The sequence below is a fragment of the Protopterus annectens genome, chromosome 2.part2 (genome assembly GCF_019279795.1).
Source record: "Protopterus annectens isolate FY-2018-M chromosome 2.part2, PAN1.0, whole genome shotgun sequence".
Classification (NCBI taxonomy): Eukaryota; Metazoa; Chordata; order Ceratodontiformes; family Protopteridae; genus Protopterus; species Protopterus annectens.
In genome coordinates, this window is record NC_056730.1 from 705200197 (window position 1) to 705219844 (window position 19648).

Here is a 19648-nt window from a genome sequence, read left to right on the forward strand (position 1 = left end):
CAAAAGGGGCGTTGTACTCTATAATGGGTCTAATGAGTGATGAGTAGAGGGGAACAATGACCTCTTTTATTCGGGATGACAATCCTTTTGTGATGAGATGAGCCACGTAGAAGGATTTCCTGACCACTGTGGCGATGTGATTATCAAAGGAGAGACTACTGTCCACCTGTGTCCCAAGGTCTCATCACATTTTCGGCATTAAGTAGACTACCAGCTATGTGGTAGTTCATGGGTACAGAGTTTTTACCAAAGGGGATGACAATACACTTTTTGGCATTGAGTTTTAGGCCATGGCTTTGACACCAGGTATCTGTCTCAGTGAGGCCCTTTTGTAGTTTGTCCACATCGTTAGGAGTTTCGATTATGGCTCCTAGTTTGCAGTCATCTGCAAACTTTGTTAGCCAAAGACCTTATGTGCTGGCCTGCACTTCAGAGAAGTAGATACCAAACAGGAGAGGACCCAGGACTGAACCCTGTGGTACTCCACTTGTCACTGGTCCGATGCCGGATTTGGAATCCGCTACTTTCACAGTGTGGGTTCTGTCCGTGAGCCAGGTGGCAACCCATCTTGTGACATAGGGATTTATACCTAGTTTAGTGACCTTATCTTTAATTCCAGAGTGGGGGATGGTGTTGAAAGTCTTGGTGAGATCTAGATAAGCTGTGTGAACCATTTCACCCTCATCTATGGCTTTGGTGACTGCTTCAAAGAAGTCAATCAGGTTTAGGAGACATGATCTGCCTTTTACAAATCCAAACTGGGTAGGGTCCAGAGTTTGGAGATTACCAATGTCTTTGTTTATGAGTTCCACAATGATACGTTCCATGGCTTTGCAGACCAGGCTCATCAGGCTAATGGGTTAGTAGTTCCCAGGGTCCGTAGTGGCTCCCCCTTTGTGGAGTGGGATAACAGTCGAGGTGCACCATTCAGTGGGTACAAAACCTGAGGTGAGGCTATGATTGAACATGGTACTTAGGTAGGGTGCCAGTTCATTCCGTAGTTCATGTAGAACGCAACCTAGGATATTGTCAGGTCCCATGGATGCTGTGTTCTTGGCTTTGGAGAGTGTGTTTTTTACCTACGCAGCCGTGCTTATAGGAACTTTGCATTCTTCCGGTATAGAGATGGGCCCTCTAGGGGGTGAGAGGGGGGTAAAGTTAGCACTGAACTTATCTGCTAGGATGCTGGCAATATCAGTTGGTTCTGTATATTTAGTGCCATTGAGCTGTAGAGCAGATCTGAGTGTTCCCATTTAGATTTTTGACATAGCTATAGAATGCTTTGTGGTTGTCTTTAGAGTCAGTGACAATTTTGTTTTCGTAACTAGCTTTGGAGGATTTTATGAGGGATCTCAGCTTCTTACGGAGGATGACCAGGGAGTTCCTCCAGTCATGGGATTTTACTCTTTTTTGCAACAGTTTCTTTCTTCTGTTGTAGAGTTTGTTTATGGCAGAGGACCACCAGATTGGCTTCCTTTTGTTGGAGGATAACATCTTGGTTCCATTAGGGATAGCATGATCCATGCACTCGTGTAAGTGCTTATAAAGTGCATTTGTGTAGGATTCGGCAGTCATACCTCTATTGCCCGTCTGCATGGGTGTCATGAAGTTTGCCACTTCTGTCTTAAGAAGTGTGAAGTTGGCTTTGGAGAAGTTTTTTACGATGGTTTCCCTAATTGGGGCTGGGGGTGGGATGTGGATGTCTAGGCTGATTAGCATGTGGTCGAATCTGACCAACGAGGAATTGACCTCTGGTGTGGAACACCGGTTTCCCATGTTGGTAATGACCAGGTCTAGGATATTGCTGCCCCTGGTGGGGGTGTGAATAAGTTGATCCAAGGCGTTGGAATTTATGAATTCTAGAAAACGTTGAGCAAAAGAGTTGGTACACGAGTAATTTTCCCAGTTAATGGTGGGGTAGTTGAAATCGCCCATTATTAGGGTGTTGGGTTGTACCCTAATACTTTCCAGTGTATCAAGAAATGAGGAGTGTGAATCCTGGAGCATGGTGGGGGGTCTGTAGCAAGCTACAATTTGGATTGCGGTCTTGCCCAGAGTTAGTTGCACTTGGATAATCTCGGATGCATTATGCTGTGCAACTAGCCTGGAGGTGTGGATATCCTTAATGAATATGGACACGCCTCCACCTTTAGTGCTTCTTTCTGGGTTAGGTGGCCGAAAAGTGTGGTATGAGTTATAGCCTGGTAGTGCAGGGGTGCTCTCTGGAGCCTTGAACCAGGTCTCAGTCACTGCACAGATGTCAATGATCTCCATTTTAAGGAGTGCCTCGAGTGAGTCCATTTTGAGATTTAGACTTCTAGCATTGAGTAGCATTACCCTCAGATTTTGCTTGCTTGTACCTGTTACGGTGGTGAATTTGTCATTTGAACCTTGCCTAAAAAAGGCACTATAGGGGTGAGGGACACAACTTGTTTCTGGGCCTCTGCTCACTGATTTGGAGGCAGATCTGAATGAAATCTGTATCCCTGGAATACTATATTTAAAACCCATTTGTCCTGGGTAATCAGTTGCCAGTTTCTTGCATGAAGTGCCAGTTTTTCTCCCAAAGGCGCGGCCAAAAGATAAGTGCTTGGTGATTGCAGTGGAAAGTCATTGAGACTGTTTACCATAGGGAGGTGCCTTGTTGCTTCCAGATTTGGAGGTGGAGGCACCCCATTGCTTTGTTTTAAAAGTTCCTTGCGACTGAAACCTGGAGCCTTTGGAATGTCTGGATTTTACCTGAGCGGCTCTCGTGGGTACTGGAAAGGACCAGTTCTTAGTAGGCCAGTGCCTACTAAATCTCGGTGGCTGCACTTGTAAGAAATCTTTCACAGTTTGCATAGATTTAGCTTTATCTTCCATCTTTTACAAAATGTCTTCAGCCTTATTACCAAAGAGACTGTTCTGTTGTAAAGGAGCATCCAACAATTTTGCTTTAACATGGTCAGGCAGACTAATCCTTGAGCCAAGCATGCCTTCTTATCACAGATACAGTTACAGCAGCCCTGCAAGAGGCCTCCAAGGAATCAAAACCACATTGCAAAGTATGTTTTTCAACTTGTTCAGCTGAATGTAATAAATCCTGCAACTCTATTTTCCACACAGTCAGAAATCAACATAAATTTCTGTTTAAGTAAACCCATGACATGCTGTTGATATTTAAGCATATGAAATTGACAGTTTAAAGCCCTGATTGCCAGGTTGCATACGTGTAAACCTTCTTACCCCATCTATCCAGCGCCCTGGAATCTCTGTCAGAAGGGGTAGGATTTTTAGCAGTACAGGCCTTAACACCCTTGGGACCCTGAGAAATGGTTTCAGGGTCAGTAGTAGGTTTTTTGAAAAGGAATTTGTGGGAGTCAAGAACCCTGTAGTATCTGTCTGGCTTACTAGGAGCCGGAGGCAGGGAATCAGGAGTCATACTGGATTCTGAGAAAACATCAACAACAATGTCTAGGACAGGAGGTATAGCCAAAGGCCTATACTGAGGAAGAAGAAGAAAAACCCTAAGTCTCTTAAGTTATGCAAAGTTTCTCCAAAAGAGAAATCCTCAGGGGGAGAAGCAGTAGGGATAGAGTCTTCTGCATCAGAGTCCTTATAAGTGGGTATAGATAAATCCTGATCAGAAGAGGAATCAGAAGAAATAGAAACCTGATCTGAAAATTCATAGTCAGTGCCTTGCCTAGACCACTTAGCAGGAGGGGGATGGGTACCCCTGATCAAGGTAATTAAATCTTCAGCCATTTTGATAATTTGTTTTTTTAGGCATTGGGGCCTGTACACGTGGCCCAAGCGTAATTTATTTAGACAAAATAAAAGTAGTTTTTGGCCTTAGTTTTGAAGATGGTGTCAGTTTAATATACAAATCTTTAGGTCTGAAAACACCCTCAGAAGCCAGTTCCTGCTCAGCAGCTCCGTACCCATCTAAGGTAGAGACATCCGCGGGTTCAATACTTAAAGTATCTCGCGGCATACCGGACTCCAAATGTGTCTCAGTAGAGGCCTGCGAATCAAAAGTAGCAGGTATCAGGGGCTGCGAAAGCGACTGAGTACTGGCGTATCGGCGACTGGCTTAGGAGAAGCATCGTCTTCGGTTTTGGACCTCGACGGTCTATGTCTTTTTCTTTGCATTTTTTTGGGTATTCCGATAGTCGGATTGCTAAGAGACGACATTTCTGGGTAGTTAAATCTTCAGCCAAAATATTTAGAAGCAAAAATATGCCGACGTTTAATCGTGCATGATTAAATTTAGCACAAAACTGACAGCAAGGCATGTTCTGGTCAGGGCCTAGTCAAGGAATACAGTACAAATGAAAATCCTTATGAGGTATTTGCTTCCCACAAGTAATGCAATTATTAACTTTTACTGACATCGGTAAGGATCAAAAAAAAGTTTTCCCAACGGGGTACTTAGCTTTTAGTTGAAGACTTTGGTTATGAAACTCGAAAAAGAAAATTTCAGGAGTCGGCCGACTGGCACTTGCGAACTGCTTCTGCTTCGGGCACCATGCAGCAAGAAAGACTGATGTAATGGCGTCGGCTGCATGTTTTATACCCCTGACAACCTGACGTCATGGAAGAAGGGGCAGCAACCGACGCAGGACCCAAGACTTTGTTAATCAGGCCGACTGAGGGCAACCTGCCAGCAGATTACCCAAATGTAATGACTGCAACAGTAAAACACGAAGAACATCCTCTTAGAGCAAGAAATCTATACAAAGCCATAACTAATGGAGGGACAAAGGCCCATAACAGGGACAATTTTTAAATATTGCTCTTACAAACTTAAAGTTGATAAAACATGTTCTGCATTAGCATACATTTTCTGAAAGATATGAAGCCTGAATCTCTGATGTCTGTAATATTCTGACGTTAATCCTTAACAAATTGCCAGAAAACCTTAATTTTATGTGAAACAGACCAAAAATATGAGGCAGAAATCTACACAGCTGAGAAGTATGACTATTATCCAAATGACCTATGTTTAATTATCAGAAGTATTTCAAAGAAGGTGGAAGCAAGAGGCCAGTGCAGCTCATCCATCCTTTGAGGAGGATGGGGGGGTAGGAAGATACAGAAAAGCAGCCCAGACTGACATTTCAGGTTGAGTGTATAATGGTGCATAAGGTACCAAGGATGTAGACAAGTGTCCACCACAGCATATGCCTGTAGTTAGAAAATACTCAAGTGAGGAAGTGCTCAAATGCCAGTGGTCCATTACTGTGAAAACTCTGTTAGCCTAATGCTGCTATGAGTGGTAAAACAGGATTAGGTTTAACAAAAAAAAATCATATGGCTGCCTGGATGATATTCAAACCTGGATTACTGTCAAAACCGCAAGATTCACAAAGACTCATTTCATCAATCTCATGAACATTGAGGTTGAATGAGTGACTAATAAGATCGACAATCCACTTTCGATGTTAATGGCCACAGTTGCAGTTTCCAAACATGCTTCATATGTCCCCTGCCTTGTTGACGATCTGCTGAACTGATGGCAGCATGACTGTCGCCATTCCGAATGTCACTCCTACCATGGTTGAACAGGAGCCTGACACTGAACTGCCTTTCTACCTTTTGATAGTAAACCCTAAAAATTAATACCAGACTGAAGAATAAAAAGGAAACATGGCAGCATTTTCAGCTTCCAAAAGAATAAATTTCAAAAATACTTACCAAGACTAGAAGTTGAGGAACCTAGAAGAGATGACAGAACAAAAGTAAATCATTTGCGGACATTTAACAACTCAAGGGACTATGTGCACTTTAAATATATAAGCATTTTGTGTTCACTTATTTTTGTTCAATGCATAAGTGTTTTAATCACTTAATTATAAAAAAAATACACTTTTCTCAACCTACACATTTTCATTAGCATTAATTTAAAGATGACAAATTCAAAACCACTGCAGAACCATCTTGACAGAGGTTCAGTGGTAATGCTTTCTCAATAACAGATAAAAATAGAAAAGAAAGTCATGCATTTACCATAGAAAGATTTGGATGATCTATACCTATCCACTTCAACCATCAAGACTCAACAGCCTCACATCAGCTCTGCACCAAGATTTTTACCTTGACCTCCAACTCTCTCTCAGTTCCATAATGCTTTGCTCTCCCTTCCTATCTGCAGATTTAAGCTCAAAGACAAGAAAGTAAAAAAAGCAAAGAAACCATCCACCTCTGGGCTTCATATCACACAGGTAGGGGAAAAGACAGGTGGGTATGATGAATTAAACAGACAAAGCACACTGATTTACTGTTACAGTAAATGCACAACATTCAAATTCAGTAACCTTCAATATCTTCAACTGTCAGGGGAGAGTCAAATTCATTCTCCAGGTGAAATCTAGAAATGATCCCAAGGATAACAGAAGCCCCAGAGCAAGGTCCAGCTCTACAGATTACATCTAGCACAAAGTATCTTATGAAATTATGCAAAAACACCCATGTTGTAGCTGCACAAATACTATCTAATGATGCATTCCTGAAGGCGGAAACAGAAGATTCTACTGCTCTGGTAAAATAAACAAAATGCTTAGCTGAAAGACCTTAATTTTTCATAACAAAACTATGTTTTAACCAAATAGTTAAAGTTACCTTAATGATCTGAAGACCACAGCTTGCTTGCAGCATATAAAACAAAAACTTGAGTTTTTTTTCTGACTTAGTCCTATTTAAAAAGGATCTTAACACTGTAAACATCTCAGTAATTTAACAAATATGGCTCATTCCTGAGAGAGGCAAATTCACATACTGATTCAAATTGGTTTTGCTGGCTACTTTTGGTATAAATGAAGGACTGGTTTTATAAGGGCACACAGTCTTTGTGGAAAACAAAGTAAGGAGGCTCCATAAAGAACACTGGAATCTCTGAAATCCTTCTACTCAATATAACTAGCACCACAAAGAAAGCCTTCCATGACAAGAACTTAAGATCCGTCTTATGATCTGGTTCAAAAGAGAGGCAATGTTACTTTTTCTAACATGAAATTTAAATACCAAGGAAAAAGAGGATGATTCCTAAAGAAAGTCTAAATGTAAATGTTTCCTTAAGAAGTTGTATACACCTTGAGAGAAGCTAGAGTTCTCTCTCGCATCTCTACTTGAAAATACACAGCAGCCAAATTAACATGGAACAGTAACTAAATCCCATGTCAAATTTGAAGCAGGTAATCTAGACAAGCACAAATGGTGCGGAGGAAAAGGTCTAGCCCTTTTGCAGCTACCCACACCACAAAGGTTATTTCTTTGTGTGTGCCATTCTTGTGCTAAGCCCCTGGGATCAAGAAATGATCTGGACCACCTTGTGAGGATATAAAGTATCACTGGCAATCAAAACAAATGGAGATACATGCAGTTAGGCAAAAGTACTGAATGTTTGGTTAAAGCTTTTTCAATGGGCCAAGTAAAGGGAGTACTGGAAGGCTTCACATAGAGAGGTTTCTCCAGAAGATGAGGTCACAACAGGTAAGCTTCACTGGCCAGGGGCAAAATAAGATCATCTGAATGACTTTGGCTTTACAACAAGATGCACTGTGAAGAAATCCATGGTTCATAGGTGTGTATTAGGCTAATGGCCCTGGAGCCTTTACAAGCCTAGCCCACAGGATTACCCTGGCATTGTGCCACCAGACCTTATTTCCCAGTGCCTCCGTCGCTGGGGTAGATTTTCTATTTCCTATCCATTCATCAAAATTTCTCTTGAAGAGGGCCAGTGATGTGCTCTGTTTGACATGTATGGGAAGTCTACTCCATAGCATGGGCAGTCTCTAGGTTATGAACGTGACCCTCCAGCTTGTTCTGTTGATTGTGGTAAGGAGGTTGAGGTCTCGAACGTGTGTTGCAGAGGGATTGGGATTTCTTTAGATGTAGCATTCCTAACAGAGCTAGGTCAGACATGGCTTTGTAAGTCAAGCAGATATTGCCTCCAAGTAGGCGATATGCGACAAAGAATAGTTGGAGTTTTTTGAGTCTGTCCATATAGGACAAGTCTTTCAGGCCCAGGATCCTCTTTCTGAGATACTTTTGCGGCCTCTCCAGTTGGAATGAGGGAAAACTGAAGTAAGGTATAAAGTAAATCTAGGAGCCACCCCTAAACTTATCCCCATGACTATTTCCCCTAGTGAAGGTACAATGGGGAGAGGAAGGACCCTGGACCTGGAGCCAGTCATAGGGCCAAACTCACCCTTCCTTGAGGAAGGAGGTGGTTCTGGCTTGCCACACAGACAGCTGGTGGAAGCACTAGGCGGTATAACCTGCAGAGCTTGAACCTAGCAAGCTTGCACTGCTGAATGCAATCACAACATAAAAAAGAGAGAGAGAAGCAGGCATGCTTCTCCATGGAGGACAGCACAAAGCAGACCTCAAAACAGCCACCGCAGGTGGGGGGGATGCTCCTCTGGAAAAGATATGCAATCCCAAAGGACCAGCAAGCTTCTTGTTCTCTAACACCCAACTCTCACTGGAGTGGCTAAGCTGAATGGGACTGCTAAGCAAGGGCAAATGCACCACAGAGCTCATCACTACAGCAGATGCCAGCATCCCACTACTGTGGAAAAAATGGACTGACAATGCAGGCAAAAAATCCATTGGGGTAGGTCCTGCATTCCCATTGGAAATGTTCCCTGAGGGAGTAAAGGGTTTCCCCCAAAGGAACGGTCCCTCTGGAGGGGAGGCAGAAGGGATGGATTCCTCTGCATCTGAATCCTCATAAGCAGTTAAGGGATGCTGTTCCTCTTCAAAAACTGAATAGCCAGATTCCTCAGAATCCTGTTCGGTCATAATTTCTGGAGAAGGGTGCCTTTCCTTTTAGAAGACGTGGTCGGACTACCCTGGATAAGGGAGATGAGATCCTCCGTCATTTTAATCATTTGTGCTTGGGGTGGTGGAGCAGAAGCAAGATGGTGGCTAGAGGCAGATTTCCTAGTAGTGGCCTAGCTTCTAGGCCTGAGAGAATCCGTCGGTCTGAGAGAAACGGTAATCGGATGCGAAGAAGTCTGTTTTTGTCTAGATTCAAAAGGCCTCCTCGGAAGCTGTTGCCTGCTTCGTGGCTCCGGACCTAGGCTCGGAAGACTAAGAAGATTTCTGCAGCATACCGGACTCCGAAAGGGTCTTGGTAGAGGCCTGCGTAGATATTGAATTGGGCATCAGGGGCTGCGAAAGCACCTCAATGAATTCTGGAGAACTAACTGCTTAGCGGTAGCGTCATCGGAAGGCTTAGCCTTGTCTGGTCTGTCGCTCTCTCTACGTTTTTTCGGAATGTCCACAGATTGTTGGCAGACTGCTGCCATATTGGAATGTGAAGACGGAACACAAAAATAATGGTCTACAAAAAGAGCTCTACGGTGAATGCTTCTCACATTAAAGAGGGTACAGGACCAGCAATGGGGATGTCATGGTCTGGGCCTAAGCAAGTGACACAGTAAGAATGAAAGTCTCAGTGTGGTATTTGCTTTCCACAGGTGAGACAATTGTTAACTTTTTCCTGACTTCGGTTAGTGCAAGAAAAAAGGATTCTCAATGGGGTAATTAACTTTAGAAGACTTCAGCTTCAATTCGATAGACGAAACTCAGGTAGCGGTCGACCAGCACTCATGCGAACTGCTTCTGCTTCAGGCTCCATGGCAAGAAAAACTGATGTAATGGCATCAGCTGCTTTACTTTATACTACTGACGACCTGACGTCAGTCCTGAAGCGACAGCAACCGACGCAGAAATACTAAGCCTCTGGTATTCAGGCCGACCGAGGGCTACCCTGGCAGAGATACCCAAATGTGATGACTGCAACAGTGAAACATGAAGAGCATCTACAAATTCATTCCTGGTTTAACACTTGTGACCCTCAAGGAAAGGGGCAACAAGTGATTTGCCCAACATATCCATGTTCTGCCCACCTCTGAATTATAAGATCTTCACCGATCAATAGCTTACATATACCTTCCTGATTGTTTTAAATAGTTTTTGTTGCTTAATACAGCAACATTTGTTAGTGTGTTTTAAATTCGCAATTTTTAATATTTTTCCTAGTAAGCAGTGAAACAAATGGTATTGATCACTAAAGACAAACGTACCCATTTCTGAACAGTCCAATTCATAAAAAGCCAAACTGCTGTCACTGTAATTCACAAATTCATACTCATCTACAAATGTGGTGCCTGCTGTCCTTGAAGAGTAAATGGCCTACACTGTATTAAAATTGGTATGCTGATGATATTGTCATAACATTTCCTGAAGTAGCTCAGTTATGTAATAAGGAATGTCTAATAATTAATAAATAAATAAATAAATAAATAAATAAAAAACATTTTCATAGGCAGTTACTAGGTATACAGTCCAGGAAACTATTAAGAAGCCTAGCCCAACATTCTCAACTGTCACAAAGCACACTCTGGTTAAGTGACTAGCACAAGGTCATTAAGTAGGCAAATGAAGGTGGGGAAGATTCTTGCACCCTTGACGCAAGAAACATCTCATTAACAAGTGTCAGATTTAGTCCTCTGCACTAATGCCTAAACAGAGTAACAGCTTTTAACTAAACATAGAAATCTTTTACAATCTGATCTCGCAGTGAAGACTGCGCCACATATTATGTAACAATACATAATGGATGCTAATGATCAGATGGTTCTGATCATGCCAAATGATGCAAACTATATGACTTGACAAATGTCAACCCCTTTAAGGTTACTGGAGGCTGTAAAGGTGGTACTACAAAAAATATTAAATGCAACATTTATTATACAATCTAGGCCTATTAATGAATTAATTCACTATTTAGAACAATTAATAAAGCAAAACAACTTAAGACAATATAAATGCTGCAGGACATGGACATCTCATTTCTGACCTCCCTATGTCTTCCCTGTCATTAATAGCAGCTGCCCCCTCTGACATCACTCAGTACAGGTCTGACCTACTTAAATGGCTACAGCATACACCTACCTCCATGGTCAGAGCTAGATCCTGGACAAATGGGGCCCTATGCAGGGTAATGAATGAGAACCTTTCCAGCTATAACAATATCTTCACCTGGATCTCTCTCCCCAATTACCATAAACCCTGCTTAAACCTGTCAGCAAACATTCTATTTTCTTCTTTACTTTTTCAATTACAAAGATTTGAATATCATTTAAAAAATATATTTTAGATTCTACAGCAAAACACTAATATTTTCTAAACAAATCTGCTCTCACATTGAATATAGATTTATGTGAAACAGTAAACTTCTCTTTCCTTGAAACTCACATTTAACGAAATGAATCAAGCAACCCATTAAACTACAAGAGATGTGATGGATTCATAATCAAATAGCATATAGTGAAGCACTAATTACCGGCTACCGGAGTGTAGGAATTCAAAATACAAATGTGTAACATTGTTTGATGACGTAACTTGGCCAGAGTCATGCAGAAGGAAAAGGCTAAGAGAATGCACCCTGTACTACAAGAAGCAGCTCCTTAAATGTGCAAAGTGCTAGTGAAAATGTTGTGGGGAAACCGTGCATTTCACAGCTGAAAAAAGCTAAATTAAAAATGTGTTCATAATTAAAATATTAACTTTAAACACACAGACCATGCTGTCCAGTTTGTTCACAGCTAAATAAACCATCAAAGAAACCAATGATTACACCCAAAACACGGCTCATATGATGATGCTCTTGTTTACAACTCTACCAATTTTCTTTCTTTACACAATAACTACTCTTGGGAATAAGTAGTGCCGAGGCTTGCAATTCACCGGACCACTAAGGAGCATATGATTTCCAGTTGCCTCAAAGCTCTGTCTGGTTAAGTGATTTGCTTAAGGTTACATAATAGGCAAACAAAAGTTGACAGAATCAAATCCTGTACCACAAAAACTACAACTCACCTCTGCACCAACTGCCAGACTAAGAAGTGGAGGAGGAAAGATTCAAACCCAAACCTCTGAGACAGGAAAACAGCACCATACACTGACCCTCTACAATAACTTATTAATTGCAATCTGGCAATTGGTGCCAAGGATTAAGGCTCCAAACTAAGTTTCTCCTTCCCTTGTACAGGGACTTGATCCTAACAAGGGCATTTTACACATGCACACACCTTCTACCTTGTAATAGCAGGGCTGGGCTTCGTTTCAACACCACAATAGTTCCCAGGCTAGCATTCCAAGTACGCTTGTAGTTTCCCTCGTTTCAGCAGTGCAATAGTTTCCAGGCCAGCATTCAAAGTATGAGACTACTTAGTTTCCAAGCAAATATTTAAAAGATGTCTTGGCAGGGATGCTTTCTGTGTGTGCATAAATGACAGGGTGGTGGGCAGAACTAAAGAGATATGCAAACCACATGGTGGGATTGGAACCTCCTTAGATAGAGGTGTGGGGTGGAAATCCCTCCTAAAAGATGTGGAAAATGTGTTAATGTTTTTACAAAGTTATTATTTTTAATTAATCTTTGTTTTTTTAATGGGCCCCAAGCAGGCACCCATTTCACCCCTATTATAATCCACTACTGCACAAAGTGAGGCCTTACTAAGTGTAATGCTACTGGCTGCCAAAAAACAATCACTAGAAAATGGAAATCAAAACCTAAATTGTAATGTAAGAACTGAATTTTGCGTAAATGATGAAATAACTGGAGGTGGGATCTTTAGAAAAAGGAAGAGCAAATTTCATAGAAATAAAATGAATTGGTGGGAACAATACATGCAGAACATTCAGGAGGATGATGGGTTGTAAAGGAAGGCAAGAAATGAGTAATTTATGTAATGCTGGGGTGAATGGAAATTATGTTTTCCTATCCTCTTAATGTGGCATCCCAGTCATCCTGATGTTTCCAAATCCAGTGTGGCTCCAGTTGACAGATTATTGTAGTGAAGTCTGGGGGTTCTTCCAGACTCCCTTTTTTTTTTCTTTGTGCCTATACTGCAAGCAGGCAGACAGGACTTTAGTGCACATGTGTACAGGTGTACAGAAGTTTCACACTGGTGTCTAGTAAATAAGGATCTCTCCTCAATACTCTACTGTGCTACTACACAACAGTCATCAGCATCTCTACAATAGTCAAAACATACACTAAATACAGGAATTACATGTTTAAACTTTTATCTTATCCTCAAATAATCATTTTATAACACCTTGAGACAGTGACAGAGAAAGTGTTAGTATTAATGGTATACAATATACACGTCTTGTGCTATTGCAGACAGAGAAACACAACAATTAAAAACATGAACATAAGAAATTCAGTAATACATACCTACAGTAATGTTGGTATTGGCTGTAAGAAGCGAGAAAAGTAAGCATTTAGGAAACATGAAAGTCCAATGAAATCAAAATAAAAGTAACTCAACAAACTGAATAGACATTAAGATGCAAAAAAAATAAGAAGCATCCATCACATATTAGTGTTACTCAAAGCACCTACAGAGATAATATGCATTTTACTAATTAAAATACCACACAAAAAAGGGATAAATGGCACCAAATAGCACATTATACACTAATTTTACTGAAAAATGCATTACAAACTTTGATACACCACTTCTACTAGAATGCTGCAGGATAAACTATACAATTAATCTTTCTGTAACCTACACTTAATTTTCAAATCAGTGGAGGCAACACAAACTCTGAACACTTTTATTACCACTATCAGACAATGTAAGCACAGGTTACACCACTCTCATCTGCTTTGAATCCTCCCATACTTTCCATCATTATCATCATATTCACCTTGTCCTTTCTTATCACATCTATACAGCCACCTGAGCAGGATTTTTTGCAACCATATCACATTCTACCTTCCACTCATCTCCAGTAAGCTTGATGTTCCATTGCTGTCAGACATTACCTTCAGCTGTGCCTCTATCCTCATCATGTTAGTAACTCTCCACTGTATAGCCTGAATATTATGAACAGAACATCCCAGATGACAACTTACCAAACATACTGGCATTTCAGGTTCACACACTAATTAAGCTGCTCAAAGATGGGGACTATTAGAATGTCACACTGTATTATTCAGTTCAAGCAAGGAAAGAAAAGTGCTTAGTGCATATCTCGTGTCACTCTGCCTCTGAATAACAAAATACAAAGTCAAATCAGCATTAAACACAAAACCAATTAGATCAGCAGTAGTCCTCCATAGAAAACACTTCAGTTCTAACCCCCCCTCCCCGATGGCCAAGTGGAGACCTAGGAAGAAATGATTCAGCATCCATCCAACCATCTTCCATTAACCCATTTTATTATGTACAGGACTCACAAGGACACTACAGTTTATCCCAGCAGGAAATGGGTACAAGTCACTGAAACGAGTTCTGGACAGTATATGGGCCTACTACAAAATGCACTATCTCACCAACTCACAAAGTATATAGACACCCCCTACAGGCAATTTGGGGGATGCCAATCTACCTACTGCATGTTATTGGATGGTGGGAGGAAACTAAAGAACCAAGAGAAAATCAAACAGGACACAGGTAAGAGACTCCGCACAGAAGACATCTCAGCTGAAAATCAAAGGAGAGCCTACTGCTTGGTGGAAATATAAACTCACTTCATCACTGTGCAACCCATGTCAGAGAAATGATAGGTACCTTCTTCAGAGGAACATTTATAATTTATTACACAATGTCGCATACAATACATAATAAAATAAGTGATGGAAAGATCTGGACATTTTGAACTTCAATTTTTTTTTCTAATAAAAAAGGAATGATCAAGCATGGCAGTGAAACAAACAATACATTTTTTAACAGGTGAACTGTACACTGAATCAGATTAGCCTGGAACAGCCCCTCTGGAAGAACAGGAATACAAAGCTGACATTTTATCAACTGCCTTGTCCAAGTGAATAGGCACAGTGGTAGTCAGCTGAACAGGGTAAAATGAACTTTCCCCATCTCCAGCCACACTCTCCAAAGACAGAATGGTTCCAGCAACCCTATAAAGAAATCTAATTTCTGCTGGCTTTATTTGCAATGCCATTCTTCTTGAAAAAAGCCAAATCTCAACACCATAGGTAAGGATGAAAACATGGATTAACTGGTAAGCCTGAAGACTTCATCTTATGATTCAGTTCTTGCTTCTTTACCATAGTCTAATAAAATGCCTGCAAGTACAGTTGCCACTTTATCAGTCTGCAAGCCAGTATCAACACTCTACTAAACCTTTTTTTTTCCATAATAAATCTTTATTGTTATATTATTTTCAAACACAAGTAAGATCAAAAATAACATATATTCACAAATCAAACATTAACTAATATCACCAATAACCACACTCTATATACAATATTTACAAGAATGCTTCTATGTAATACATTTAAATATAAAAAAGCATAAGAGTAAATGCAAGTAATAGACAGTTGATTACTAAATTCTCTCCACACACATAAATAATTATTAATATTTCCAAGTTGAAAATACTATGCTAGTATAATATTAAAAATCTGTTCCCAAATTTTTGGATTATTAACGTTTTTATTTTGTGGGTTTAATAGTAATTTATGAGCCAATATATGTTTTGTTGCTAGAACTCTAAAGTTCTGCCATGAAGTTTTAGATGGGTCTAACCAATTTGAAGCTATATAAAGCTTCATTAATAGAAAAATATTAATATATATAATAATTTGTGATTTAGGGATCTCTTTCGGGGGAATATGCAGAATCATAAATTTCCATGATAACGTTGTACTTTGGTAACCCACCTTCTGAAGTTGACTCTTAAGGGAATTCCAAAGTTTGAAAATACATTTACAACTACAGAACATATGAAGAAGATCAGCTGGTTGATTCTTACAATACGGACAAGTTGGTGAATTTTTGGGATTAAATTTATGCAGGGTAAGGCGTGTATAATATGCATTGTTCCAAATCATCAACTGGGTATATATTAATTTTTGAAGAGAAGTAGATTTGATGGTCAAGTCAATTGCTTTTAACATATTACTTCTATCTGTCAGTAAAATTTTCTCTTCCCAGTAGTTTGATAACAAAATTTTATCATGAAATTGAAATTCTTTAATTAATTGATTTGCTGTCGTGATATATTTAAGATCCTGTTGGAGAGCTTGCCACAACAAAGAGCATCTATTAATAGCCTCTTCTTCCGGTTTAAAACTTTTAAAATAGCTTATAGTGAGTTCTCTAATTTGTCTCAGAATAACCAGATACTTTTTAGGTAAGTAAAGTTCTTGTCTTATTTGGTTGGCCGAACTGTCAAGATGTTTATATATATCAATCAAAGTTAGATTAACTACCAATGGAAACTTGTTGAGATCAATTAGTTGATTATTCAATTTTAAATTAGGATTCTTATGAAAGGGTTGAAAAACCATCATATGTTGAACCAAATCTAATGAATGAAATAAGTTAGGTAAAGAAAATATGTTCGTTTTGATGTGTTCAATAATCCCATAGAAGTTCAACGTATCCTTACCTAAAAAAGTATTGCTTTAGGATTGATATTTAACTTTAGAATATATTTATAATTCAGAACTACCCAAAGTGGTGTCCACTTAGTATTATTTATATCATAAGTGGCAATTCTTAAAATTCTATTAGAATTTACAATTAAATAATACATTTCAAAATTAGGTAATTCCAGTCCTCCTCTATTTTTTGGGGTCATTAATTTATCATAAGATATCCTGGTTTTCTTTGGTTCCCAAATGAATTTAGCCAATTCTTTATGAATTTTTTTAAAAAACGTCTTCGAAAGTAATAAATTGGCTGACCTAAAAATATACAATAATTGTGGTAATATGTTCATTTTGATAATTGAAACTTTTGCTAACATTGGCAGTCGTAAATTTTTCCATCTCCCAAAATCCGAAATTATTTGTTCCCAGATTGCTTTAATATTATTATTGTAAAAGTCTTTATTATCTGTAGAGAACTCAATACCTAGATATTTAATATTTTCCTTAAATGATACCTGTCCCACTAAGGGCAATAATGAAAATGGTTTAGGTGTCTTTAAAGGGAAGATATTGTTTTTTTTCAAGTTAATTTTATAATTAGAAACTTTTGAGAACTCATTAACAGCCTTCAATAATTTTTCAGTATCTGATAATGGAGATGCACAATAAATGCTAAGATTGTCAGCAAAAGCTGCCATTAATATTTTAGTTCTATAAATTATTGGGACATTATGATAAACATTTTGTTTAATATATAAAAACAATGGTTCAAGATAGATATTAAATAATAAAGGGGACAAAGGGCAACCCTGGCGTGTTCCATTCTTAATCTGTATTCTTTTAGAGAAGTTTTTATTAATATACAATGTAGTATAGGGATTACTATATAATATTTAACATTTGGACAAACTCATGTGATATATTAAAATACGACAAATGGTGGTTCCAAGTCGCCAAGGAAGATAAAAAAATTCTTTATTCCAACAACAAATGGTAAGCGCTTTCATCTACCAATATAGACTTCATCAGACAAATTTGTAATGGCACCACTCCTATATTTATACTACCCTTAATTGTCTTGATCAATCAATGAAATTGAAAAATTATTTAAAAAGACATCTGAACCAAATTAATAAGTTAATCTGTCACACTAAAATGTGCAGTAACAGTATTAATAAAATTAAAACACTTCTATATAAACTTTAAAGAGTTTTTTATACATGAACAATAAAATTTATAAGAAAACTTAATAAAATTGCTTATTGTAAAAAACTATTGTATATATGTTTATATGTATGTGTTACTTTTAATAATTATAAACAGGGATAAAGTTAATTTACACTTTCCCTGCTTTATCAACCAAGATAGCTTTAATGCTAATATATTCATTCAAGCCAGGGAAAATATTAGCCTTTAGTCTCAACTGCCATCTCACTTCCCTATAAAGTAATATATTCTTCAAATCACCCCCCCTAAAATCATTTTTGACCAGGTCAATAATGCCAAATTAAAAACCTTTAAATGAACTACAAATGGATGAATGTTTGTAAAGGGCACCGGTTTCCTTTTTAACTCTAATATCATTCATTCAAGACAATTAAGGGTAGTATAAATATAGGAGTGGTGCCATTACAAATTTGTCTGATGAAGTCTATATTGGTAGACGAAAGCGCTTACCATTTGTTGTTGGAATAAAGAATTTTTTATCTTCCTTGGCGACTTGGAACCACCATTTGTCTTGTATAGTTTATTCAGGATTTTTGGCGTATTTTATATATTAAAATACGGTAAAAGATCAAACAAGAAATTTGTATCAACCCTATCAAAGGCTTTCTGGGCATCAATTATAAGGGCATAAATATTTAAATTATTTTGCTTAGCATGCTCTAACATAGTATGTAATGTGAGTGTATTATCACTGGTTTGTCTACCTGCCATAAAACCAGTCTGTTCTTTGGAAATGATATGAGTCATAATTCTCTTCAGTCTAGATGCTATAATAGAGGTTAGAATTTTCATGTCTACATTTATTAATGATATCGGTCTATAATTATCCGGATTTTGAGGATCTGAATTGGCTTTATGTATAAAAATAGTTTTTGAGACGTTAAGATGTGGATTATTAATTTTATTCCTAATTATGTAGTTAAACACAACTGAAAGTATCTTACCGAAAATATCTGCAAACGTTTTATAAAATTCCACTGTCAAGCCATCAGGACCTGGTGATTTATGTGATTTCATACGCTGAATTACATATACTATTTCTTCTTCAGATATTGGTTTAACCAAGTCATTTTGAATGTCCTTTCCTATTGTTGGAAACTTAATTGAATGTAGAAATTGTTGCATAATTCCCGTTAGGGGTCATATCCTTTTGTCCAGCATAAATATTAGTGTATATTTTCTCAAAGATATTAAGACCATCCTCAGTTTTAGAATATATTTTATTATTAAATTGTATTTCCGAAATCTGCACGGTTGGTTTCGTTTGATTAATGATCCTAGCTAACATTCTCGATGGTGTTTGAACATGATTGGCATACCTCACTAACGTCTTGTATTCTTGAAATGTTAATCTACTATTCTGAAGTAAAAAGAGATCCTTTTGACATTTAATCAGTTCCTTATGTTTGCTCACGAAAATCCCTAATCAGTTCTTGATCAAGTAATTTAATTTTTATTTCTAAAGTTTGAATATCTTTGTTTAATATCTTTTTATAATAAGATGCTTTTTGCAAAAGTGTCCCTCTTATTTGAGCTTTAACTGTTGCCCATTCAATATCTGGGGCAAATTGTTGTTTCCCTAAACCAATCAATAAGTCTTTCAGGTACTTTGTAATTTCCAGTATTATATCCTCCTTATTCAATAAATTTGGATTAAGAGACCAATTATAACCTCTTTGTCTCAAAGTATCCTTTACCCCCTTAGTAAAACTCAACGAAATTTTAGAATGGTCTGATATATAATGGGCATGTACAATAACTGTAGGTTCTAGATTGATCAATACTCTTGATATGAGGAAGAAATCAATTCTGGACCACATTTTGTAACATGGGGAATAAAAGGTAAAATTGCTTGTACTATTATCGTTATTCAGATAGTGAAATGGATCATATAACTGAAAGTCTTCTTTAAGATCATTCAGTGCTAATACAGCATGCTTGTTAAATTCTCTTTGTGGACAAGATCTATCCAACTTCGGATTCTGGTAGGTATTCCAATCACCTCCAACAATTACA

At 38.4% G+C, this 19648-nt stretch overlaps 1 protein-coding gene across 1 annotated transcript in view; it reads right to left on the bottom strand.

Annotated features, from left to right (window-relative positions):
• PTPRA (protein tyrosine phosphatase receptor type A) overlaps positions 1–19648 on the bottom strand; it is a gene marked incomplete in the record, with an annotated part of 4245980 nt that overhangs the window by 2366518 nt on the left and 1859814 nt on the right. Inside the window, 2 exon segments of the mRNA XM_044064105.1 lie at positions 5677–5697; positions 13238–13258. Coding sequence (XP_043920040.1) covers positions 5677–5697; positions 13238–13258 — 42 coding nt within the window.